Source organism: Stegodyphus dumicola, chromosome 3 (genome assembly GCF_044657685.1).
Source record: "Stegodyphus dumicola isolate Sdum_Otavi_A_Nest chromosome 3, ASM4465768v1".
Classification (NCBI taxonomy): Eukaryota; Metazoa; Arthropoda; class Arachnida; order Araneae; family Eresidae; genus Stegodyphus; species Stegodyphus dumicola.
Genome location: NC_140770.1, coordinates 27,980,362 through 28,003,946, shown reverse-complemented (window position 1 = coordinate 28,003,946; position 23,585 = coordinate 27,980,362). Strand labels below are relative to the sequence as shown.

Below are 23,585 nucleotides of genomic sequence, written 5' to 3'. Positions count from 1 at the left end.
AGTGCTCATATGGGATGTGCGCATGAAATGTAGCTGTATTAATGAAATCTAAACATTTCAGCGTATAAGGTTTGTCCCGCTAATAGCTTTTAGCGCATAGTCATACAGTAAACATTTCTAAGCTCACCATAAATCTTCAAGATATAAACAAGATGTAAAAAACATGCTTTTCAAAATGAGGATGTATATGTCAAAATTTTTGAAATTTGAAGCCGGACAAAAATCGAAGCACCTGCAACGTATGTTTCATGTTCAGGTTTTGACGTTTATTTATTTATTACCTTTTTGAGAAATATATTTATTTCTTGAAATTTTATGTCTTTTCAAATTCAGAAGTTTTAAATTTTATATGTATGATTTCTCTTTATCTTATAACTTAGAAAACGCTCAGGGATATGTAGTATTTTTTTAAATAAGGGAAGAAATCAACCCCTCACATATTGGGATTTTTTCTTTTCTTTATTTTTTTTTTTTTTTTTTTTTTTGTTATTAAGCGCTGATACTATAGATGTGTCAGGTTTTAAAAGTTTGATGTAATAATTAAAAAGCATTTGCAATAAATATGAATATATGTATAAATTCTAAAATCCACTTAAAATGAATGTATAAATATGTATGTGAATGGTCCTATACTAAAATAATGGAAGCCAGAAGAATGAAGTAAAAAATTATTGAAATCATTTCGCACAGGTAGAATGGAGTCAATTAAGAATTCTGTACTGCTGATTTCTTTCCTCTGCTGTATCGGAATAATTCATGCTAGTAATTATAAATAATTTGTGATTCTCTTTAAAGGTAATTATTTAGAATGGAAATAATTCATTTTTTTCTATATAAGCAAAATTCTTTCAATTTAAAATTGACATTGATTTTCACTATATATTCTTTGCATATCAAGAGTTGAGATCTCTTGTAATTTCTTTCTCTTTCAAGGAACAGTTCTTTTGTATTTGAAGTGTATTCCAGTTATAAAAGATCTTATCTTTCAAATTTTATGATGTCATATTGTTAAAATATTTGAGCTTTTCTGATATTAAACATGAGAAAGCTGTATTGATACATAACCCAGCATCTTTTTAAAATTGTTATATATTATAAATAATATAATTTTTTAATTGTACAGTATGTTCTTTTATCCTGTAGAAATCCAGTAGGTCAAAGTTTACAATTGGGTGCCCCTTGTTTTTTGGCGATTCTTTTTTTACGTCAAGATCGGCGCCAGGAAGGCACAATTTCAAGATGGCCGCTACACAAAACCAAAATAAAGAGTCAAAGAATTGCACAAACTCTGTGTCCATGTACACATTGATCTGTTTTCACGTAAAAGGACATCCCAGAATTGCACAAACTAGGCATTGCACACTGCCTTAAATTTGTCCATGTACACATCAATCTATTTTCATTAAAAAAAAAAAAAAAAAAAATCAGGAAGCTAAAACAAAGTTAACTATCATGGTAACCAGAAATGAGGTTTCATCGCCAAAATTAAAAAAAAAATTATAGCTAATCTAAGAGGCACCCAATTCTACACTAGAGGTAACCAGTAATAGATATCGGTACTATTCCGTTTTGAGGACTGTAAAAAAATTGCAGCGAAAATGTATGTCAAAAGCGCCAAATCTAGCAAACATGCCCATTTAACATCGTGCCAAATCTAGCATATGCGCTGATTTCAGATTGCATACGCGCTGATTTCAGATTAAGTTTATATAGTTCTATATTTCTTAAGACACCATTGAAATACTAGTTTAATTTTTAAATCCTTTTTTGATATCCTATGGATTTAACAATTTGGGAATTGCCCGTCATGAAAAGTCTGCAATAGAGTTTTGAGTAAAGTGCAAAATCACCCACTGCTTGAGGCGTTTTTAAGAATTGCACATACTCGGTATCCATGGGCACATCGACCTATTTTCACTTTAAAAAAAAATCCCAGAATTGCACAAAAATGGCACTGCGCACACCCTTGACTTTATCTATAAACACATCGACCTATTTTTACTTAAAAAGTAAAAGAAAATTGACAAAAATCAAATTGTTACCCTTGTAAAAGGTGGCAAACGAAGAAGTGGGCGATTCTGCACTTTACCAAGAATTTTTTCATAGAAAAGACATCATTCATTATAGAAAATTATGTTTGAACAACCAATGAGATGAAATTATGCTTTAGCGATAACTTGGTAGCAAAATAGTGATGTTTCCATTCAGTTATGTTTAGCAATTTTTATATAAATTATAAAAATGATCTGAAATAGTTATTTACTCTTACGCTTCATTCAGTTTCAGAAGTTTTTCTTTAGCCTTTTTTATACAAATTATAATATTAAAACAGTATTATAGGAAATTAAAATTTCATCTAAATTAAAACATCAATCTTAAATAGTTATTTACTACAGTCAAAAGTCTTTAATCCGGAATAATCTATAATCCGGACCTCAAGCGCATGCGCGTTTAATGTATAACGGATGGTATAAGCTAAGCTAAAATTATCTAATTATCTATTTCAGTTTATGTTGCAGATTGCGTTGTTCCTTAATCTTCTAATTGGATCCCACTTATTATGTTTTATAGACTGTTAGAGCAATTTTATAAAAGTAAGCTTGAGCTTTGCCTTATGTCAAAAAGAATTGCCGATTCTGGAGCTGCCAAAGGATGCGCAATGTATGCTTTACGCATGCGTGCGTTGAAAGAAATGTTTAATAAAGTAAACAAATAAATATTAAGCTTTTTTTTTTTGTAAATTTTGATACACTGTAGATCATAATTGCTCTTTATTTCATAAATTACGGCCCACCAGCGGCCGAGCGGTAAAGAGGCTGAACACTGGTAGTTCGGTCTGAGGTTCGAATCCCGTGAACGGGCTGGCTGCATGGGCGTTTTCGTGGTTTTTCCCATGTGTAACGTGTATACGAGCCAGTTCCCCTTAGAAAGTCCTCCACGAAGGCATCCCTCCCTTTAGGCAGGTAGCCCTCGTGTGCTTTGCCATAATTAAATAATCCAATCCAATCCAATCCAATCATAAATTACGGTTTCATATTTTTAATCTTATAATTTCTGCATGCCATTTTACCAGATTTAAACTGATGATCTATAATCGGGAAAAACCAATAATCCGGAATCGCCGAAGTCCCGATGAGTCTGGATTAAAGACTTTTGACTGTATTATACTTCCTTTCTTGCCTTAGGGTTGCCACAGTTATATTTGGCAGCACTGGCATCAACAATAGTTTGGCGATTTTTTACGGCCCTCAAAACCAAATAGTACCTAAATATCTCTTAATGCATATTTATTACTCAAAGCTCATAAATTTTGTGACTAATGTGTCTGCAAACATTATACTACATTCAATTAGCTGAAATTTTAAAACGTAAGTATATTTGTCTATTTTCATTCAAGTGCATTGGGATTAATAGCAAATTGATGTGAATTAATAAAAATATTTTAGCAATCATTTCTTCTTAACTGAGATTTCAACTTTTGATGAAAAAAACTGAAGTGTTGAATTTTCTCATTTCAAGTTTATGAAAATTCGCCAATTAACTGAATGTGATGATTTTCTTTTTGAATTAGTCTAATTTTTTATAAAATGTTTTATGGTTAAAGTTAATTTTGCATTTTTATAGTTGCAGGAAAATGAGGAGAACTAAAACTCAAAAGTCTGAGACATGATGTAAATGCTTGGTAAGAATTATTTTAGCATTTGTAACCTATTTATAAGTTTTTTAACTTCAGTGAATTAGTTTGTATTTGACTGAAAAGTTTAATGATTATTGTATTAAGTATTGTTACTATACATTCACTGCTAATCAAGACACTGTGTATACTTGTAATGTATTTTCAAAAATCTTATTCGTAGGGATGCAGGATACAGTTAAAAGAAAAGCGGGCAGACAATTTTTTGAGCTGTTATAATGCTGATCAGAGAGCAGCTCATAGTTTTTTATATTTTTCTTTATTTTGTATACTAGTGTATGTGTTTTCTATATTACCTTGTCCTCATAGCACCTTGTTTTAACTGTTAAATATCTACAAATTTCTAAAATGCTTTGTTTACCATATTGAAGTGATTTTATGTGATATTAATAAAAAATAGGAAAACATAATATGCATTACTTAGTTACATTTTGTTCTAACTTTATTTTTTCTTTTTCAGATTTTTTCCTTTTTTTTTTCCTTGTGGTAATCTTCTTCATTTGCAACACTTAACAATGCAGCAAACTGATAATTTCATGTAACAGAAACATTAATTTAGCATCATGATTGAAGGTAATATGTTGTTTTTCTAGGAGTTTTCATCTCTCTTAACTGTAAAACATTATGTATCAATGCCTACTTTTTTAATTAAATCTTCTGAGTGCTGGTATCCTCTTTACGTCTGTGCTTTTTACATATGTATTACTGTGATGTGCAAAATGTTTAGCTCTTTAATTTTCTTTACTATGTATTGCTTCATAAAATATTTAGCTCTCTTATTTTTCTATGGTAACTTAATAATTTTTATGAACTGAAAATTATTAAAATAAATCATAAAATGAAATGTTCTACAAAATGATAACGTAACTTTGCAAATGATTGTAATCAAATTATTATTGGTACTTTTCCGTTTTGCCAGAACAAGTGATAAAGTTGCCAATAATGGTACAACTGATGCCAAATCCAATATCCTTGCTGGTAACCTTTTACGCCTCATTTTCAAAACAAATCGCAGCCATTTCTAATCAGATTGATTGTTTCTTTCAATACTGGCATACAATTACATAGAATTTTTACCAGCTAGTTCAATTTCATGCCCTAAGGCCATTCGTGGTAATTAAGCCAATTAGGATGCAATCACATTGCTCACCCGAAGGTGAAAATATATAAAAGGCAAAGTCAAGGGTTAAATTCATCCATTCTAATGAGAATGCACTAGCAAAGTAAAGCACTGCAGTTTTACATAATTTCTGAGTAAGCTATTAGTACGAATTGAAATAATTCTTGCATTTACACCTGTATTCCGAATTTAGATTTAACTTGAACTTAATGTAGATAATAACTGAGAGAATTAGATTTTTGTAGCATAGTTTACGTGAGATGATATCACTTAGGGTCACATGATATGAAGCTGCGAATCAGGATGATGAACCATGAAAGCATAGTACATTCCTAAATTAATGTCTTTTTACAAAATTTTAAATGATATTAAAATGTTTATGCCTTCAAAATAGAAATTCCTTAGAACTAACATTTTTTAACATTTTGTATGTGTATACTGTATGTTGTCGCCAATAAAGTCTGCTTGGCGAGATTTGTGCTGGCGAAACGGAAAAGTACCGTATTATTTTTTAAGTGTTCAGTTTGGCAAACTTTTCTGGTAACTACTAATCTGCACCTTGATTTCCATGACAAAAAGGCATTTCTTAATTTCACCATGGAAAATTTTCTCATTTGTCTTCTTCTGTTTTCCATAACGGAGCAATTATCTTAGTCAATATGTAAAGTGAGGTGTTTTATAGTTGAAAAACACAGTAGTTCTTTGAAGTCACACAAAAAGATTTTGCTGAAACATGTGAAAGAATATACTTTATACCGATTCTCTCTCTATCTCTCTCTTTTTTTTTAGAAGTTTTGACACAGATATTGATGTGTAACTTTGTCCTGATAGAGTTCAATTTCTTTTACATTATGTGAATAAAAAGCAAAATTTCATTTTAAAATATGGAAGTAAAAACAAGTTTTGATATTATATAGGGTTTATTTGTATGTTTCTTTTGACTCTTAAGATTACTTTTTTTATTAAAAAAAGTCCTTTCACTGAAACATCTTTTTAGATCCACAAAACCAAATTACAAAATCTGTCAACTCTTTTTATGGTACTAATTTTTTATATTAAGCTCTTCAGATATAGCCATGCTTCATCTGTAATCACAACTTTCTATTTTTCATGCAATAAATGATTTTCGTAAAGGATTTTACATTTGAAACTTGTCTTTTTTTCATATTTTCTGATTAATGTGGCAACCTAGGTGTGAAACTAGCATGTCTTTTTTTGACCGATGATAGCAAGTGTTTGCAATTTCCTAATTTTTTTTAAGCAAAAATTAATTTTTGTGTACATTGGAAGAACAGCAGTGCAAAAAAGAAAAATTTTTTACTCTTATTGTATTTTTTATAAATTGTATCGATTGATTGCTCCTTTATGAATTCTTAGTATGCCGCCATTTTGAAAATGGCTGTTGCCTTTCATTTATTAGCTTGGTAAAAAATTAGTCACCAACAAGTTCGTGAATGCGAAAAGTCGCTAATAAGTTCATGACTTTTTGGGAGGGAGTGTGGGTAATCAGAAAGTACCTTTTTTTTTTTTTTTTTTTAAAAATTTAAATTTCTATTTATTACTTTATTCAGACAGACATTTTAAATTATTTAGTGAGTAAGTCTTTTAGAAGCATAGATTTAATTTTTTAAAGTATTCTTTTAAGTATGTACATTTTTAAGATAAGCATTTGGACTTTATTTCATTATACCTTTTTATGCATCTTGATTCTAGAATTGTTAGCTTATTTTTGTACTGAAGATTTGACAGTATTTTTTTTTTTTTTTTGAATGTATAAAAATGCAGCTTTCTATCCAATATGTATTTACAAGAGTCATTATGACCTTATGAAGGTTTTGATTGTTGCAGATAATAATTCATCATGTAATGTTTAGAATGTTTAGAATGGTTTTTTAAAAAATGTAGTTAAAATTGTTAAAAAAAATGAGCAAACAATCTTCGTACATGAGTAATTATAAAAAAGTATTGTGTTGTTTTCTTGGTTTTTCACACATGTAGTATAAAGACTAGTGAGCTTCTTTTTATAAAATCCTTTTGTGAAGTTAACCTTAAGCTTTTGGAACCATAAAAACTTGATTAATATAAATAAGTATAATTTTATTAAACAATGATATTTTAAATTGATTTATTCCGAGTAACATAAATTAATCAAATTAATTGGTAGAAAATTTCCTTTAGCTGGTTTCATAAAGCAAGGCAGCTGTTTTTAAAATACTTCACTTGAAATTATAATGCTGTTATTATTTCAATAAGCTTCTAATTTTTTAAATGCTTTTAGAGGATATATATGGATTTCTTTTATACAATACAAAGTTTGTAATTCGGACTTGTCGGGACTTCGGTGATTCCAGATTAAGGGTTTTCTCGGATTATCATCAATTTAAATCTGGTAAGATGGCATGCAGAAATTATACAATTAAAAATATGAAACCATAATTTATGAAATAAAGTGGAATTATGATCTAAAGGGTATCAAAATTTACAAAAAAAAAAAGGGGGGGGGGCTTAATTTTTATTTTTTTACTTTATTAAACATTTCTTTCAATGTAAGTTGTTTAAGTTGCTTCGTTTTTTGTGCTAATACTTTCTCTTTAATTCTCTCTTCTATAAACAGACATAATTTATTGTTCATTACAAAGTTTCACTGTTCAAATCCTGTAATTGCTGTGTCGAGAATACCGACTAACTTGTCAATGAAATTTTTTTTTGTTTTCAATAAACTCTTTGTCACTTTCTTGACTATCGGAAGTGTGCACGTATAAGTGCTTTACGTGCATGCGTAAGTTTGTGGCTTTGAGGTCTGGATTATAGATCATTCCGAATAATGGACGTCCGGATTACCGACTTTGTACCGTATATATATTATAATTGAACTCTTCTATATCTTGAAAAATGTATGAATTGTATAAATATTAGCTCTAACATAATTTTTTAATTTTGTTTCCTAATTGCATATTTAGGTAAACTAAGGGTAACTTTCTCAGAAATATTTAAAATAAGAACTTAAATTTATCGTTATGCAAATACCTGTAGTAATTGCTGTTGAAGGAAAGTAATACAGTACAAAGTCCATAATCTGGACTCGTTGGGACTTTAACAATTCCGGATTAGGGGTATAATAATTTGGAAATGATTTGATGTTTTAAAGAAAAATATGCAGGATGTTTAAAAGTAGATTATAGATTTTATTTCTTTAAATATTTTTCTTAGGCATGACTTTCAATTTCTTAAAATAAGGTAATTTTTTTAAAACGATCTCAACACTACAAGTGGGAGGTTTCTGTAAATAATAAATCGAATATTTAATACGATTGCTCTAAGTAAAACTGCTAGTTTGTGAAATTCATCATGCTAAATATAAAATATAAAACGTTCCATATCATTTTATGCGTAAAAAGGTTATGTATTAGTAACTATTTTCAAATTGGTAAATAACTGTTGTTAAATTTCTTTTCATTAATATTGTTAAAAACTGTATTAATTTGCAGAAAAATAAGTAAAAGGAACTAAAGTTAGGAATATCAGTGTAAATGTTCATGCTAATTATGGTAAAAATTTCTCTAAATAGCATAACATTTTGTCTTATTATTTATCTAGCTTTTCTATGTTAATGAAAAATTAAAGAATTTTTATAATAAATTAATGAAGAATTTTTTAAATCAATTTTATGCAAATTTTTAATTATTTAAAGCCAAATTTTTTTTTATTTAAAAAATTTGTTATTGTTATGTCAAAATAAAATTTTTTATGTTAAAAATTTGTTATTGTTATGTCAAAGTGGAATTTTTTTATTATGTATTTGCTGAATTTTTTTTAATTCATAGATTCTTATATAATTTTATTCAAATTATTAAAGAAATAAATATAAATCATTATGTAGCTACATAATGTATCTTGAATTTCTATTTATATGTATTTTCTTTTACTAGTTTTGAATCTCTCTGCCCTTGTTTTGAGGAACTGCATCAGGAAGCTATTTCAAGCTTTTGTTTTAATTTTATTTTTGGGCTCAATTTTTATTCTTTTGGGGAAGCAGTTGTACAAAGGTGTACTGACTCAAAAATGTGTAGTATTGCCTCCAGCTAATCTAAGTCATGCTGAGTATTCTTCATTTGTTACAAATTCATGTAAGTTGAAAATTGTATAAAGTCATAATTTCCAAGTATTTCTCTTCTTATAATTTAAATTTGCTAATTCAGTTTTGGCCACTGCATAAACTTTTGATGATAATAAGAATTTACATGTAAGAAACTGAGCAGTTTGCCATTTTTGATGACTAAGTATACTGGTGGCTTTAACAAGAAAATACCTAATCTACAGACTTTTGAGTAACAAATGCAGTAAAATTTATGGGTAGAAAGTATTATTATCATTACATGACACACGAAAAGTACTCATATACCTAGATTTAAAGACATAAATTATGAAACAACTATCATATGAAAATTATTTCATTCAATAACAACTGATAGTTGAATGACAGTAACATTCATATGATAGATTCTAAATCTCTACAGTCATCAATATTTTTAAAAATATACTTTTTGAGTATTATATTTCATCTAACATATTAAATATTTGAAATTTTACAGAGATAACAGTTTCTGTTTCCATAGCTTGATTGTCAAATATAGGAATTCTTTTAATAACTGCATAGCATTTTTTTAATGCTTTCACTAATTGAGCAAGCAGTATTATTATCGAATTTAGGTAGTTCAGGATGAGGTATTAATCAAATCTGATAAAAATATATGTGGTGAATTCTCTAGATATAAGTATATTTAAGACAATAATTGATTTTAAAGTATAGTTTATGTGCTATTTCATTTCTAATGTTACATATCTTTACTTTTTATTAATTAGAGATGTACATGCCATTTTAAGGAACCATTTTTTCTGTGCCATTTTAAGGAACAAAGCTGGCAGACAGTCCATGCCACTAACATGTTTAGATTTAAAAAAAAAAAAAAAAAAAAATTGGTACTTACATATTATCTGATTGACCGTGAAAGTTGGCTGCAATCTCGCCAAAGTTGGGCCATTTGTTTGTGCCGAGTTCTGAATTGAAGGAACTGGTACTTTATATGATAAATAATCACTATTCAATTCTCTTCATAAAAAGCTTTTTATCAATTTATATTATTTTGTTTGGCCTTCTGATTTTATTGGAAACTCAGTTTAGAATGCTTTGAGTACAAACTTTCTTCAAATAAATGTTCCAATTTATTACTGTTTTGTTGGCGATATGCAACTAACCTTATTATGTTAATTATGGTCAGTTATTTTTCTTGTCTTGTCCATGTATTTCATGGAAGAATGGTTGCCAAAGCCTCAATTTCGACTTATCTTATCGACTTATACTTTCACTGCAATTTTGAGAGGGTCTCCCTACCCTCTCCCCTACCACCAAACCACACGAGAGGACTTTCGGCTCGCCATATATTTAGAGTGCCCTCATGCTACAAAGACATTATACATATACAAACATCTATGCCTTCTCCAGGATTCGGATCCTGGGCCCTTCGGTACAGCAATAGACTCCCCTAACCACTATATTATCTAGGCAGCTATAGTCAGCTGTATATGGCTAATACTATACTCTTTTTGATGAAAGCATGCTATAACTTTAACAATAGTCTACTGTTTGCTGTTTTGCAGAGGAAGAAGTCAGGTTCCAAATTTTAATAATTCTTTTTCATAATGCAAGAAAAAATACAACAGTAACAATCAATTTATGTCCTTTTTGATAAAAATAAAACATGGCTTATCGAATCAATTCTTGTTTCATTAAACAAAAGTGCAGATGTTATCAGTGGTGTAAGTAGTTTGTGGGCCTGTATGCAAAAATTTATTTCTGGGCACCACTCTGTGTGATTTACAGCTCTGTAGAAAGGGCAGGAATCAGTGGCTTTTCATTAATAATGACTTCGTTCAGGGCTTGATATGAACAATATGAGCATGTGTGTATAGGGTACTAAGATGGAAAACGTATAATATAATTTTTTTTGCAAGAAAAATTACGAAGTGCCCCTACTCTTTTCTATTTCTGTATTTTTAGGTCAACAAAGAGTGAAAACTGAAATATCATTTGGGTGTTATCCAGTTTTGCTGCTTTGAGGGATCAGACTTTTTTGAGATTTTCCATTCATGAGGGATGTATCGGGGACAAATAAATGAATCAGTGGTAGAAAGTACAGTGGAAAAGTGGTAGAAAAGAAGCATATCATGTGCAGCCCAGAATTAAAAAGAAAAATGCAAAATATAAGGTTAAAGAGAGAAGCCATAAAGATTTAAAAAAAAAATTAATTTTATATGAAATTTGCACCAATCTAAGGTTTCTTTATCATAATTATTATTATTTACTGTTTTTAAGAAATAATAAATTACTTTTTAAGTTACAGATTAACTGTCTGCATAATAAACATACAAAAAGAAATGATGTTAATATTACACTATAATTTATTTAGCTCAAAGATATGAATTAATCAAAAATTTACAAAATAAATAAAATTAAAATAAAATAAATATAGATATAAACATTTCTTAAACGTAAAAAATGTACTATCTAACCTTAAAACAAACGTTTATACTGGAAATTTCATGAACAAAATTGTTTGACTATATATATATTTTTTTATAAAATATATATTTGCTCAAGTTTTTCACCTCTCTGTCCCTTTAATTCCTGTTTGTTCCTAATTTTCTTTCTTCAGCTCTACGTTTTTGATAATTAAGGCAATACTGTGATTGACTAATGTTGTAAGGTATTTTCTCCTTCTTAACACCATGCCTTTGCAGTATAATTGGAAAGCACATCCATCTACCACTGGAAGGTCTGGAGTTTGAATCTTGGTGTAGGCATTGGTTATTTTTAATATTGCTTGCTTTGACAAACTTGATGATTTTACAATGTAATTGATAAAACTAATAATAAAAATCATCATAAATAAATATTTAAAAAATTCTTGATTCATTAAAATTTGTATCTTGAGAGTTTCATTTTTGCAAAATCATTTATTAATTCCCTAGACATCCCCATTTTTAAAACCATCTGAACTTCAATGTATAGCAATGATAGGCTTGATTGAAATTAAATATATAGCAGAGTAAAATTAAATTCTTTTATGAATTTTGATTGATTAAGTTCACTATAGTGTGGTTTTTCATGATTTCCTCACTTGGAGTTTGAATATGAGCCAGTTTCCCTAAGTCCTTCATGATGGCATCCCTCCAGTTCGGAAGATCACCTTTGTGTACTTTGCCAAATTCAGATAAATTTACTTTTATGCATTTCTTGTTCAATTAATTTTTACAGACTATTAGCTGACTAATTGCATAGCAACCAGTGGCTAAGTAAGATTAGATTTAATTCTTATATACAAAGGCTATCTGCCTAAGGGGAAGGAATGTTTCCGTGGAGGACTGGCTCGTGCCAAAGGAAAACTGGCTTGTGCCTATGTTACACACAGGAAAGACACAAAAATTTTCAAGAAGCCAGACTGTTTGCAGGAAATCGAAATGTGAGTAAGAAAAGTTGCTGAATATTCTTAATTGCATTCTGTGTTCAATTTCTGAGAACAGAACGATTTGAATGTCTTGATATTTGTTTTCCGATGAAACCAATTTTTCTAAAACTGGAAATTCTATCTTAAGGAAGTTGAAACCTTGAAAACAGGCTGAATATCAGTTGTTGAGTTTTTGTTATGAAATACAGAAAGATGAAAAAATCATTTTAATTTGTTTACTTTATGACAAAAAATGCTTGAAAAATTTTCTGAAGAGTAGTTTCCACAAATATTGATGCTAAATGTAGCTTTTGGAGTGTGTAAGTAGCAAAATATAACATTTTATATAGCTTTCATCGAATAAAATATTCAGTATAATTAAATTATTTAAATAAAAAGTTCCATACTTTTGCTATAAAATTTCCAAAAATTAGAACCCTTCATTTGACTTACTCACTCAGTAGATTGCACTACTGATTTAGAACACAGACTGAAGAATTATTTGGTTAAAAAATTTCTTTATAAAAAACAGATGGGAAGTCAATTATTTTTTATGATTGGAACAACGCCCAGAGGGTTGCTGAGAAAAACCATCTGAATATGTTTTCTCAGAATTCTAGCCGAAATTGTTTTTCCCTTTTTATAATGGGCAATAAAATGCAATTTTACTTTTGTGGGCTGTCACATTTAAAATAGAACTGCTTCTGATTACTTCCATTAATTCAAATTATAATAGCCCTTTACTCTTCTTGTTTCCTGAAGTATATTTTTGCATTGAAAGATTACTCGGACTGCACATTCCCCTATTTTTCTTGCCTCAGCAAAAACTACCATTCCAGAATTATCTCCTGAGTTCTGTCTATACAAGTATATATAAAAAAGTGCAAAATTTTTGGAAGGTATGAATAAAGTCTTTTTTTTTTTATGCTTTTAAATTATGTAGTACTGTAGTTATGATAATAACTTTGACCATATTATTCATCATATTGCAGATGTATATTAAATATATATTATCACCACATTTAAGAAAACCTACTGTGTTTATCTATATATTAGTGTATGCCATTTATCATTTAATACCTAAAAGCCAGTGGCTTAAAAAATGCATAGATTTCCATTATATTGTGAAACATACAGTCTTCCTCATTATGCTTCGCTAAAATGTGTGAAAGCGTTTTAAATTCTAAAAATGCATGCCACAACCTTGTCCCCAGAAACTTACAAATTGTTTTAAGTGCAGAATCACTAATGGCTTTCATCATTAATGACTTGAAAGTGTTTGGGTCGTAGGGAATGAGAGTAGCAATGTGCAACTTGTTTTGTATTAGAATTTGCTTTCAAGTGACAACTGTGCAGCTTCATTCCTAGGCAGCTCCTGATGGAACTACTCAAAAGTAAAGATGAAACGATGGTTAAGAGGCTAAAATGAATGAAGCTTAAGGGGCTCCATATTTCCCCTATATAGGACTATACAAACCTGTGTATTTGCTTTTGTACAAACATTATGTATATGTTTTTATGTAAGCAAAAGTAACCAGTCTATTTCATTTAAAAAAAAAAATTAAAATTTTGTACATTGTAAATCTAATTTAGCAGAATATTTAAGGACTCTCTAAGGCATTCTTTGCATACCCGCTGGATGTTAAGAGTGTGTTATTAATTCATGCTTATCTACAACTGGTGCTTATTGCACTGCTTGGCAATAGTTTCATGGATAACTCGTGGCCTCCCGAACATTTTTATATGGCCAGTGAATACATTTTGGTTATGAATTTGGGGCATAAATTCCAGGATTTTAGATATTTGAAATCCGAGTGTATATTATTTCATCACCATTAAAAACTAATGTACATAACACGCCAAAAAACTACTAATGGAGCTAATTAATTTATGCTGTTACAGAAATCTTACTAAAATATTTAGAGATACAAATATGATTAACTTTTATTTGTACTTGTCAAAAGAAATTCTCTTAGTTATGAATTTTTGCTCTAAGAATAATCGCTTTGTTTGGAAATACATATACATGTGAACAGCTTCTTTCAACAATTAAAAATTAATAACTAAAGAACACTATTGACTGCTGAGTATTCACAATTCAAGATGAATATATAATAACTTTATCAGAATTGAAACTCCAAGTGCCAGGCTGTAGTAAGAAATTAAAAAGTTTATAAACATTTACATACAAGCATATGTATTTTTATTTATGTCCTCCCAAAAAATTTAATGAATAAGAGAAAGAGACAAGGTTATCATTTTTTATTTTCAAGTTTGTCCTGCTTAAAAAATTTTCTCTGAAAACTGAAACCCTTTCCATAATTCATTTATTTTTAGCTTACCTTAAAGTAAGTTTTTTAATGATTAATTAACATATTAAAATTATTTTAAAATGTCAATCTGAAAATTTAATATTTAGCTGCCAGTATTTTTGAATTACAAAGTGTTTTTTCTCTTGCATAATTATTGTTTACATATGTTTTAATAAATAATTAGTAAGTGAAATTTAATATTTTATTAAAATATTTTTACTTTGTTGATAAAAAAAATTTCATTAAAAATTTCTACTACTTTCAAACTGAGCATTTCGCCCACATGCAATTTGAGTTTGAGACGAGTAGGATAATATGTAAGTACCAAGAAATCTATGCAACTGATGAAGGAAAAGTTCATGTTGAAGATATATTTTCAATACTAAATTATAGTTGAAAGAACTGTGAAAGAATTTATGCAAATCTCGCTCAAAGATATGATATAAAAATTGCATATAATAACAAAATACAGTTATTTATTTTGATTTGCATGAATGTTCCTTTGCTATGAGAAACTGCATTTAGAGGTTGATATTTTTAATTATCTTGTTGAATTTCTTTTAATTATGAATTTTTTAAGTAACTACTAAAATAAATTCAGCTTATATTTAATTTTTAGCAAATTGGTTGGAAAGTAAAAGCGATTATTATCTGTGTGGGAACAGTACAGGCTCTAGGTATGAAGTCAAGATTTGCTTATTTTATTTCCTCTTGGTTTTTTAAAACATTTTTTTTACAAAGAACATTTCTTTTAGGCCATGTCCTGCAAATTATACTTGTTTAAAAGGTGCTCATGTCAACACATATGTTTCCAATTTTAACTTCTATGGTTCATCTGTTGTAACAATTTCTCAGTTGATGACTTTACATTTTTGGCAAGAGCTTTATCAAAGGGTGAAGTATTTTTCTGTATTTTAAATATTGTAATATTTTGGAAAAACTTTTATTTCAGATTTTTTTAATAGTGTTTTAAAAGTAATCTGGTGTTTTGATTGAAATTGAGAAACTTAATTTACTAGATGTTAAATAAAAAGATTATAGAGTTCTGATTTTTGTAATAATATTTATTCTAAAAATAATAAAATTAAACTCTACCTATAATTCTGTTGATTCTACTATTAAAAATATTCTTTTTTTTCTTAATTTTCACTCACTGAAAAAATTAGTAATGCTTGATAATTAGTATAAAGTAGAAGTATTTCATGCATAAATTCCCATTTTTGAAGTAACAAATAAAATAAAAAATTCTTTAAAAATTTGCATAAGGGGTTTATTATTCATGTATTTGTCATTTCTGTACTTTTTCATTTTAATATTTTATACTTTCCATTTTCAGATGTTATTAACTGCTGGATCTCTTCATGTGAGCTATTTTGTGCTTGCTTTCTACTCTTTCTTGTATTCAAGTGGACTTATTTTAGCGATTATAACAAGATCTTACAGGAATGTTCTGAAGGAATTTGAAGTTGTGGAAAAGAAATCTTCTGGGATGCTTAAAAATGTAAGAATGTTTTCCTCATTTTAGCACTTTTCTCTCTCTGTCTTTTGTATTTTAAAATACCAAATTATTGATTATCCATCCAACTTAGTCATGAGCTTGCACAACTAATTAAATGAATTCAAACATGGACCTGAAAGTATTTATCAGCTCCTAGTTATCATGAAAAAATGTACTTTTTAATAAGTTTTAAATGAAAAACATGTATTATGATTTTAGAAACAGGGTTTAATTATAAAAATAATAAAATTTATTTAGATTATTCCTGTATTGAACTTTTTTGCAAGGAAACTTCTGTTTTATTTGTTTTTTTTGGGGGGGGGAACGAGAAGGGAGATTTGTATCATGTTTGATATTTATTCCGGTATAATTCCCTCTCTAGTGTTCTTACTATTTTACTCTGCATTATTCTTTTCACATATTCATACTAGATCCCCATAAATCGCTGGAATTAAAATTAAGTGAACTGAAGGATTCTTAGTTTAAAAAAAAAATCATTTAGCTTTCACCACTTTTTTTACCCTTCATCCACTTTTAATTACTTTTCTTCATGCGTATTTGTAAACTTTTAAATAATAGAAACAATTTTATTAGTGTTTAATTCAGTGATCTGTTCTTGGCAGAAGCTTCCATCTTCACAAGAGTCATTATTCTTTTAATTACGTTAAGCCATATCAAGTAACAGTGCGAGAATTTTTTGATGGAAAAGAGAAGTACAGATAATCTACATCTCTCCCTGCAGTAAGAAGTTTGTAACTTGATGTCATAGCTCACAGTGTTAGCAAGAGGTCAATGTATTTAATTACTAGATCTGGATATCAAAAGACAGAGCAGTTTTTATAATAATTTATTAGAATTATATACTTTAGTTTTTTAGTACATACATGCATACATACATTTATACATATATTTAAAAGTATGTGGTTGTATATTTTAGTTGTCATGCAGAAATAAATTTTAATTAATATACTGTGTTTATATTTTCATCATCATAAACAGAAAACTGAGTAACATTCATTAATATGATTGTTTTAATTTTTAGGAAGGAGAAAAAATATTTTTCTAAGTGATTAGTTAGGTCAGAGAAAAATTCCATTAAGTTTACTATTAGTCCTTAGTCCTTGTAATAAAAATTTTTGCATAAAATTTAACTGTCAATAAATACATAAAAATATTGGTAATTTATTTACCCAAATGAACAATACTGCTGTGTTAGAAGATTCAAACGAATGGGAAGTAATTTCCTAACCTTTTAAGATTATATTTGAACATTTGGGGAGGGGAGAAGAAATCGTTAAATAAGATATATTTCTGAAAAGCAAGAAATGTGTGCTGAATATTCAAATAAATCAGAAATATTCAAATATTTTCATATTCATTAATAAATTTAAGAAATATTGAAATATCTTTATATGTTTTTTCTAATATTTTGGTATGATAAATATTCAGTGATTTAAAAAACATTATTAATTAGTTTTTGTTTCATTTTAATGCAAGTTTTGGCAGAATATTTCAAGCATTATATAAAGAATTAAAAAAGGTCAATTTAAAATAACTGAATTTAAAATTCTTCAAGTTTTTAAGATATTATATAAGGAGGATCAAAAACTGAAATTTGAATCTCTAGCAAGGACTTCACATAATGGAATATTCTCATACTAGATAAAATTGCTGGTAAAACTAATCAAAACGCTGAAAGAAAATTTACCAAGAAAACCAAATGTAAGACATAATTTATGGGTAGCTTGTTTCAAGAAGATTGAAAAGTTAGTGAAAGATTAACCACTGAAAACAAACAAAATACTAAACAATTATTAATGTTTCATTTGCCTTTTCACAAGTAGATTGAGAAAAATATTGAAAAAAGTTGACAGGCATTTCTTGAATATATATTTTTGGTTATTAGCAGACCATATACTTGAAGACTAATTCTTTCAACCTGAAAATGTCCTCACTACCTTGAGCATCAATTATCAACTAAAATGCAGTGATGTAGTATCTTCTGTACTTATTGTATTTCATTTAGCATGCTTAGTGAGCAAGACTTGAAATACAGTCATTCTGTCGATGGTAGATGGCCAACAGAAATTATTGGCAACTCTGTATTCAGTCACAGAGTAGACTTTGGAAGAACACTAAATTCTTTTTTTATAAAGATATTTAAAATAATTTTTAGACAATTCTGTGAACGTTTTGGTTTCTTTCACACCTGGTGTGAGACAAGTCTAGATTGTAGTAGTTTTTATAATAAATGTAAATCGATTTCAAAGGGGACCGACATGGGCAGTGGTGAGCTATGAAAATTTTGACAAAGGGCTTACAAGTTAGCTTATAACAAAATATCAAGTTATAATTAATTTTTTCCCCTTGTGCATGAACAATATAATGTATTTAAAAATGAAAAAAGTTTAAATTCAAAAAGTAAAAAATAGCATTGAAATTATATAAAATATTGAGAGAATTTAGTTATATGGCACAATTTATGCCAGAAGTTGCTTCACGTTATTTTCTTCTTTCACTTTAATTTATCTTTTAAGGGGTATTAAGGCCAAATGAGGTTTTTTTTTAAAGCTATTTTTTACACAGGATAAAATTCTTTTTTCCCATTTTATGATATTGTCATTAAGTCTGAAATATGTTGTACAGCCTGAGATTTTCTTTCAGAATGTAAAAAAAAAATCATAATTTTTAAACGAAATTTAAAGAAAAATCAGGTTAAAATTTTTTTTCTTCTTTTACTTAAATAGTTACCACACATTGAACATTTCCAAACTAACAAAACTTCTAATTAAATTATATTAAGACGTGTAATAAGTAAGTGTAATGCATTTTTATACATAAATTTGGTATAATTATTAGAGGTAATATAAATTATACCTAATTTTATTACTTAGTAGCATAAAAAATAAAATTTCTTGACTCAAAATAGACCTATCTACTATCCTCAAAATAGATATTTTTTTTTTATGAAACCAATGGATCATTTTTATAAAATCAGCACCAGTCTAAGGTTTTCTAGCTCAAAATGGCATTAGCCCAGAAGGGCTACTGGTCTCGAAACAGCATTTTGTGGTGAATCACTAAAAGCGTTGAATCACTTTTCAAATTGTTGCCACCAAACATTATCACCCTGTATTGTATTTAGAGAAATGAAATAATGAAGAATATGCATGAATGTTTGTATGTTTCTTGCATTGTGAAAAAGCAACAGTACCTAGAGCCATCAAATTTTGAAACATGTCGTCCTTCACCTGTACATGGGCACCTGGAAGCCCGAATTTTGAATTTCAAATTTGTTTTATTATCTATTTAATATTCTGTAAATTTTTAACGAATTTTTGATTAAAAAACTCAACGATTTCAAAGCGAGTAGGGACAACACTCTACAGAATAAAACATTTTTATCTCAAGCATGCGAGACTGTCTATCAGAAATTCTGAAGATACACTGTTTTTAAATATTTTATCCTAACGAGGTATTAGCATAATTGCTCTCAAAATGTGTATGTGTGTGTAAATGAATGCCTCTTTTGGCATGATTTCCCTTTTGGACATATGTAAAATCTGAAAGCATTCAGATTTAAAAAAAAAATTTCCTTTATTTATTTTTGTCAATTTTTACTTTTTACATTGGTTTTTGTATCTTCGTATTTTTTTCCCTGTTTTGTTACAATAAAGATGTTATTTTCTTTCCCTTTTTTAGGTGAAGAAAGATAATATTAGTCACTGTGATCTTCAGAAAGAGATTGTAAGAAGCCCATCTTGCAAATCCTATGAATTATTTTCTAGTCAAGTAATTACATCTGAGAAAGTGGAACGCCAAGCATCAGAAATATTAGAAAGCTCTAGTCGCTCAACAGAGAAAAGTTTTGATGTAATATATTTTAATTCTAACTTGAAGTGTTATTTATTATGATTTGGAGGGGGAAAAAATCATTTTCTGCTGGGTGCAGAGTTTTTATTGTGAATGTGAACTTTTGCTTCTTAATCTATTATGTTGTCTTTGTTTATTTTAATTAGCTTTTTTTACTTTTAAAAATACATAACTTATAATAATGTTTTCAATGAATTCTGTTTTCAGTCAGATAGAGGTTTGAAAGATCATGTAGTGGAAAGCAAGCACAAAAGAGAAGCTGTGAGGTGCCAATTAGCCAATGAGAAAACTGGTAATATGGAGTATTATTATTGTTATACATAAATTATTTATATATAAATTTTGTGTGAAAACAATATACATTTTAGAAAAACTATAAAAGTCATCTATCTCTGTGTTGCTCATTGTGAATGATTTAATGGTGAATATTTCAATAGTATGTTCTTGTAGTATTTTTATTAGTATGAGATTTATTATTTGCATACACTGTTAGAGAGCTTTATTAACTAGATGTAAAAACTAATTTTCATGTATATGGATGTAATAACTTCGGATTTGAGAGAAGACACAGATTATTTTAATCATGGCTAATGGTTCAGGAATATGGCTAATGGTGTGATTTCTAATGTTCAGGCTAATGGTGTGATTTCATAGTTACTGTCAGACACAGTCTTTCTGACTATCCAACACGTTATTATTTCTAGGCAAAGCAATTTTTAGAAGCATATTCTGATTTACATATCATTATGGGCACAGTCTGTACTTATTTTTCAGCACATTTTTGTACCTTTTCAGAATCTTAAAGCAAGCAAAACAGGAAAGAGTGATGCATTTGAAAGAAAGTATGGGAGAGAGTCAAAAGGTTATGGTTTGCGATGCTAGTTTTGAGATCAAATCGTTATGATTGGCTAAAGTGTACCAGCATTAGCAACATTATATAAGATCGTACGATATAGATTACTTTATTATACTTTAAATTTATATTAATAGTAGTTATTATTTTTAGACAGAAGGGAAACATTACCAAATTAAAATAGAGAGTTAAGAGACTACTGCAGTTATAACTAGGAAGTTTGTATTATATAATCCTTTTTCTTTTTCAGAGATATGCAAAATGCCCCAGAATGTAGTTGCCAAATACTGGGAATTCTTTTTTTTTCCAACCAAAGATAAATAACAAATGTCTTGTGAACATTTAGCAGGAAAAGAATAATTTTAAGAGTTAATGGACATTAAAGATCATTAAGAGAAGATGTAGAGGCTGGCTTTCTCTTCATTCTCTTGTCACTAAACATCCTGTGATAAAATCCTTATCTATTAAACACCCATATCCCTTTTTTATAAATTTCAGTAGCCTACCGACGTTTCCCATCAGATCTGTAACATCCTGCACAAGCAGAGCAAGCAAACCAGGAAAGCTTGCAGGCAGCACAGTCTTCAGCACACAGCAGTAGCTAAGAATAGTGATCTAGTGGCAAACAGCGGAATTTATATCTAACTGTGAGTAGACCAAAAATAATTGGTCCACAATATCAGTTATAAATGATACTACAAGAATAGCAAGGTCAAAAACAACTTCTGTCGATAATACCAAGCACTGCTACTGAATTAGTGATTGCACATCGTGTGCACTTTTTCCCATCTTTTAACTGTAATAGATTTTTAAACTGAATTTCAGTTTATATTGGTGACAAAATAACAGTTATTTAGAAAGAGTAGAAATAAAAATTGAATCTTCATTATCATAAGAACAGAGCAGCAAAACAGAAAATTTTTTGCTATTATATGGATTACCATATTTTATAATTTTGAATGGATAAATTCAAAAGAGGAGAAAATTTGTTGTAATTTTGCTGAACTTTAATCTCAAGTATATTGCATAATTAATGTGAAATTTCAGAAATAACATTCTCTTTTCTACCATACAAAATTTAATGTATTACAAACAACACCAGTTTAAAGTAAAATTTAGGAAGTTGTGTGTTCTTAATAGGATTGTCAAGTTTTTTCCATGCTGGAAAAAAAAAAAAAATGTTTTTAAATAATGAATCATTGTTGCCAAACTTGAAATTCTTTTTTATTTGATTTCTCCTTGAAATTATGTTACAAATTAATTTTTTAAAAATGGAAATGCATATTCGTTGCTGCAACTTGGTAATCAAGCAAAAATGTTGTTATTATTTAGTTTCGGTTTTTTTATCTATTCTTCAAAGGACTTATTTCATATTTAGGTTTTATAATTTATTTTATATATTATATTTTGTTCTCTGAACTTATGTGGCTCACTTGAAATTATGAAATGACCCACCAATTGTAGGGTTGTCGAGGTCTGTCTTAGAGCTATGCCTGGGTTCTATGGAACATCATTTAAGAAGTAATGTTTTATAGGAATAAAATATATATTCAATAAATTCAGATACGAACTAGAAAACTGCATTAACTGTACATTATCACAATATTAAACATGCATTAACTGTACATAATCACTTCTTGTTTTTACGAGAGCAGTATTGGAACACTGTTTTTTTTTTTTAACTGTTTAATAGTTAAAGGAAGAATAATAAAAAGATAGTCATTATAAAATGATTCTTTGTTCAGTATTTTTAATGTCAGTTATTCATATTTTATGCAGTGTTGACTATGCATGAAGATTTGTTGTATTGTCATTGCCAAAATTTTGTGTTTATTTAAAAGTAATTAAGATTTAATTTTCAGAATCTCCTGTGCAGTCTGTTCAGGAAAATGGAGTTTCACATTGTTTTTCACCAGTTCAGCAAAGTCTGAAGTCATTATTATCACATTCTTTGATTGAGCTAATTTTCTATTTTTCCATTGCTACACATTTATGCATTACCATGCTTCAGTACAGCAGTTTGAAGCTCATTTCTCCAGAGATTGCTAGACTTGCTTATTATGTGAGCATAATTTATGTGTTTTCTGTTCCTCTGTTAAAATTGTATGTGATTGTTTATTTATTCTGAATATATAAAATTAGCATTTTTTGATATTATTCTTCGTATCTAAAATTGTTGCTTCTGACATTTTATGGAATTTTGTTACTCTGAAATAACAAGTTAAAAGCTATTTCAGAGCATATAATAACAAGGTGCATCTAAGAAACAAAAGCAAACCTTTTTTTTTGCTATAATATATGAATATAATTAAATGAATGCATTTTTGTGATGAATGATGAAAATGAAAATCTATCAATATTGACCAATTATTCTAATGGCAGTTATACTGTCTGTCTGCTTCAAAAACATCTATCTCCCATTAGAAAGTCTACAGTTTTCTTCCTATGGAAACAGTCTGTATCCCATTTTTCACAGGGGTGAGAAAATGCATTTAAATTTACTATCTTGTTGTACTTACAATGAATTGGTGATTTACCTCTTTTGATTTATTTCTATAACATTGCTTTGTTTTCCTCATGGCCAGCATTCACCCAATATAAAATAATAATAAAACTCGCAGCCTGATTCGGCCTTAATTGAAATGTTTAAAATATGTTAATATAGTCATTGCCTCAGTTACACTTAGGGAGAATTGATAAACGTATGCTAACTCATAATATAAAACAATG

The 23,585-nt window shown here is 28.6% G+C and overlaps 1 protein-coding gene across 1 annotated transcript in view; it reads left to right on the top strand.

The window, feature by feature from the left end:
* Positions 1 to 23,585, top strand: part of LOC118197285 (sodium channel protein PaFPC1-like) — a 70,470-nt gene continuing 46,885 nt past the window's right edge. The window contains exons 1-10 of the mRNA XM_085812672.1: positions 1 to 239; positions 3,625 to 3,682; positions 4,155 to 4,267; positions 8,744 to 8,941; positions 15,251 to 15,308; positions 15,387 to 15,525; positions 15,968 to 16,132; positions 19,832 to 20,002; positions 20,210 to 20,294; positions 22,718 to 22,917. Of these exons, the coding sequence (XP_085668798.1) occupies positions 4,258 to 4,267; positions 8,744 to 8,941; positions 15,251 to 15,308; positions 15,387 to 15,525; positions 15,968 to 16,132; positions 19,832 to 20,002; positions 20,210 to 20,294; positions 22,718 to 22,917 (1,026 nt within the window). The 5' untranslated portion in view covers positions 1 to 239; positions 3,625 to 3,682; positions 4,155 to 4,257. The remainder of the gene's footprint in view (positions 240 to 3,624; positions 3,683 to 4,154; positions 4,268 to 8,743; positions 8,942 to 15,250; positions 15,309 to 15,386; positions 15,526 to 15,967; positions 16,133 to 19,831; positions 20,003 to 20,209; positions 20,295 to 22,717; positions 22,918 to 23,585) is intronic.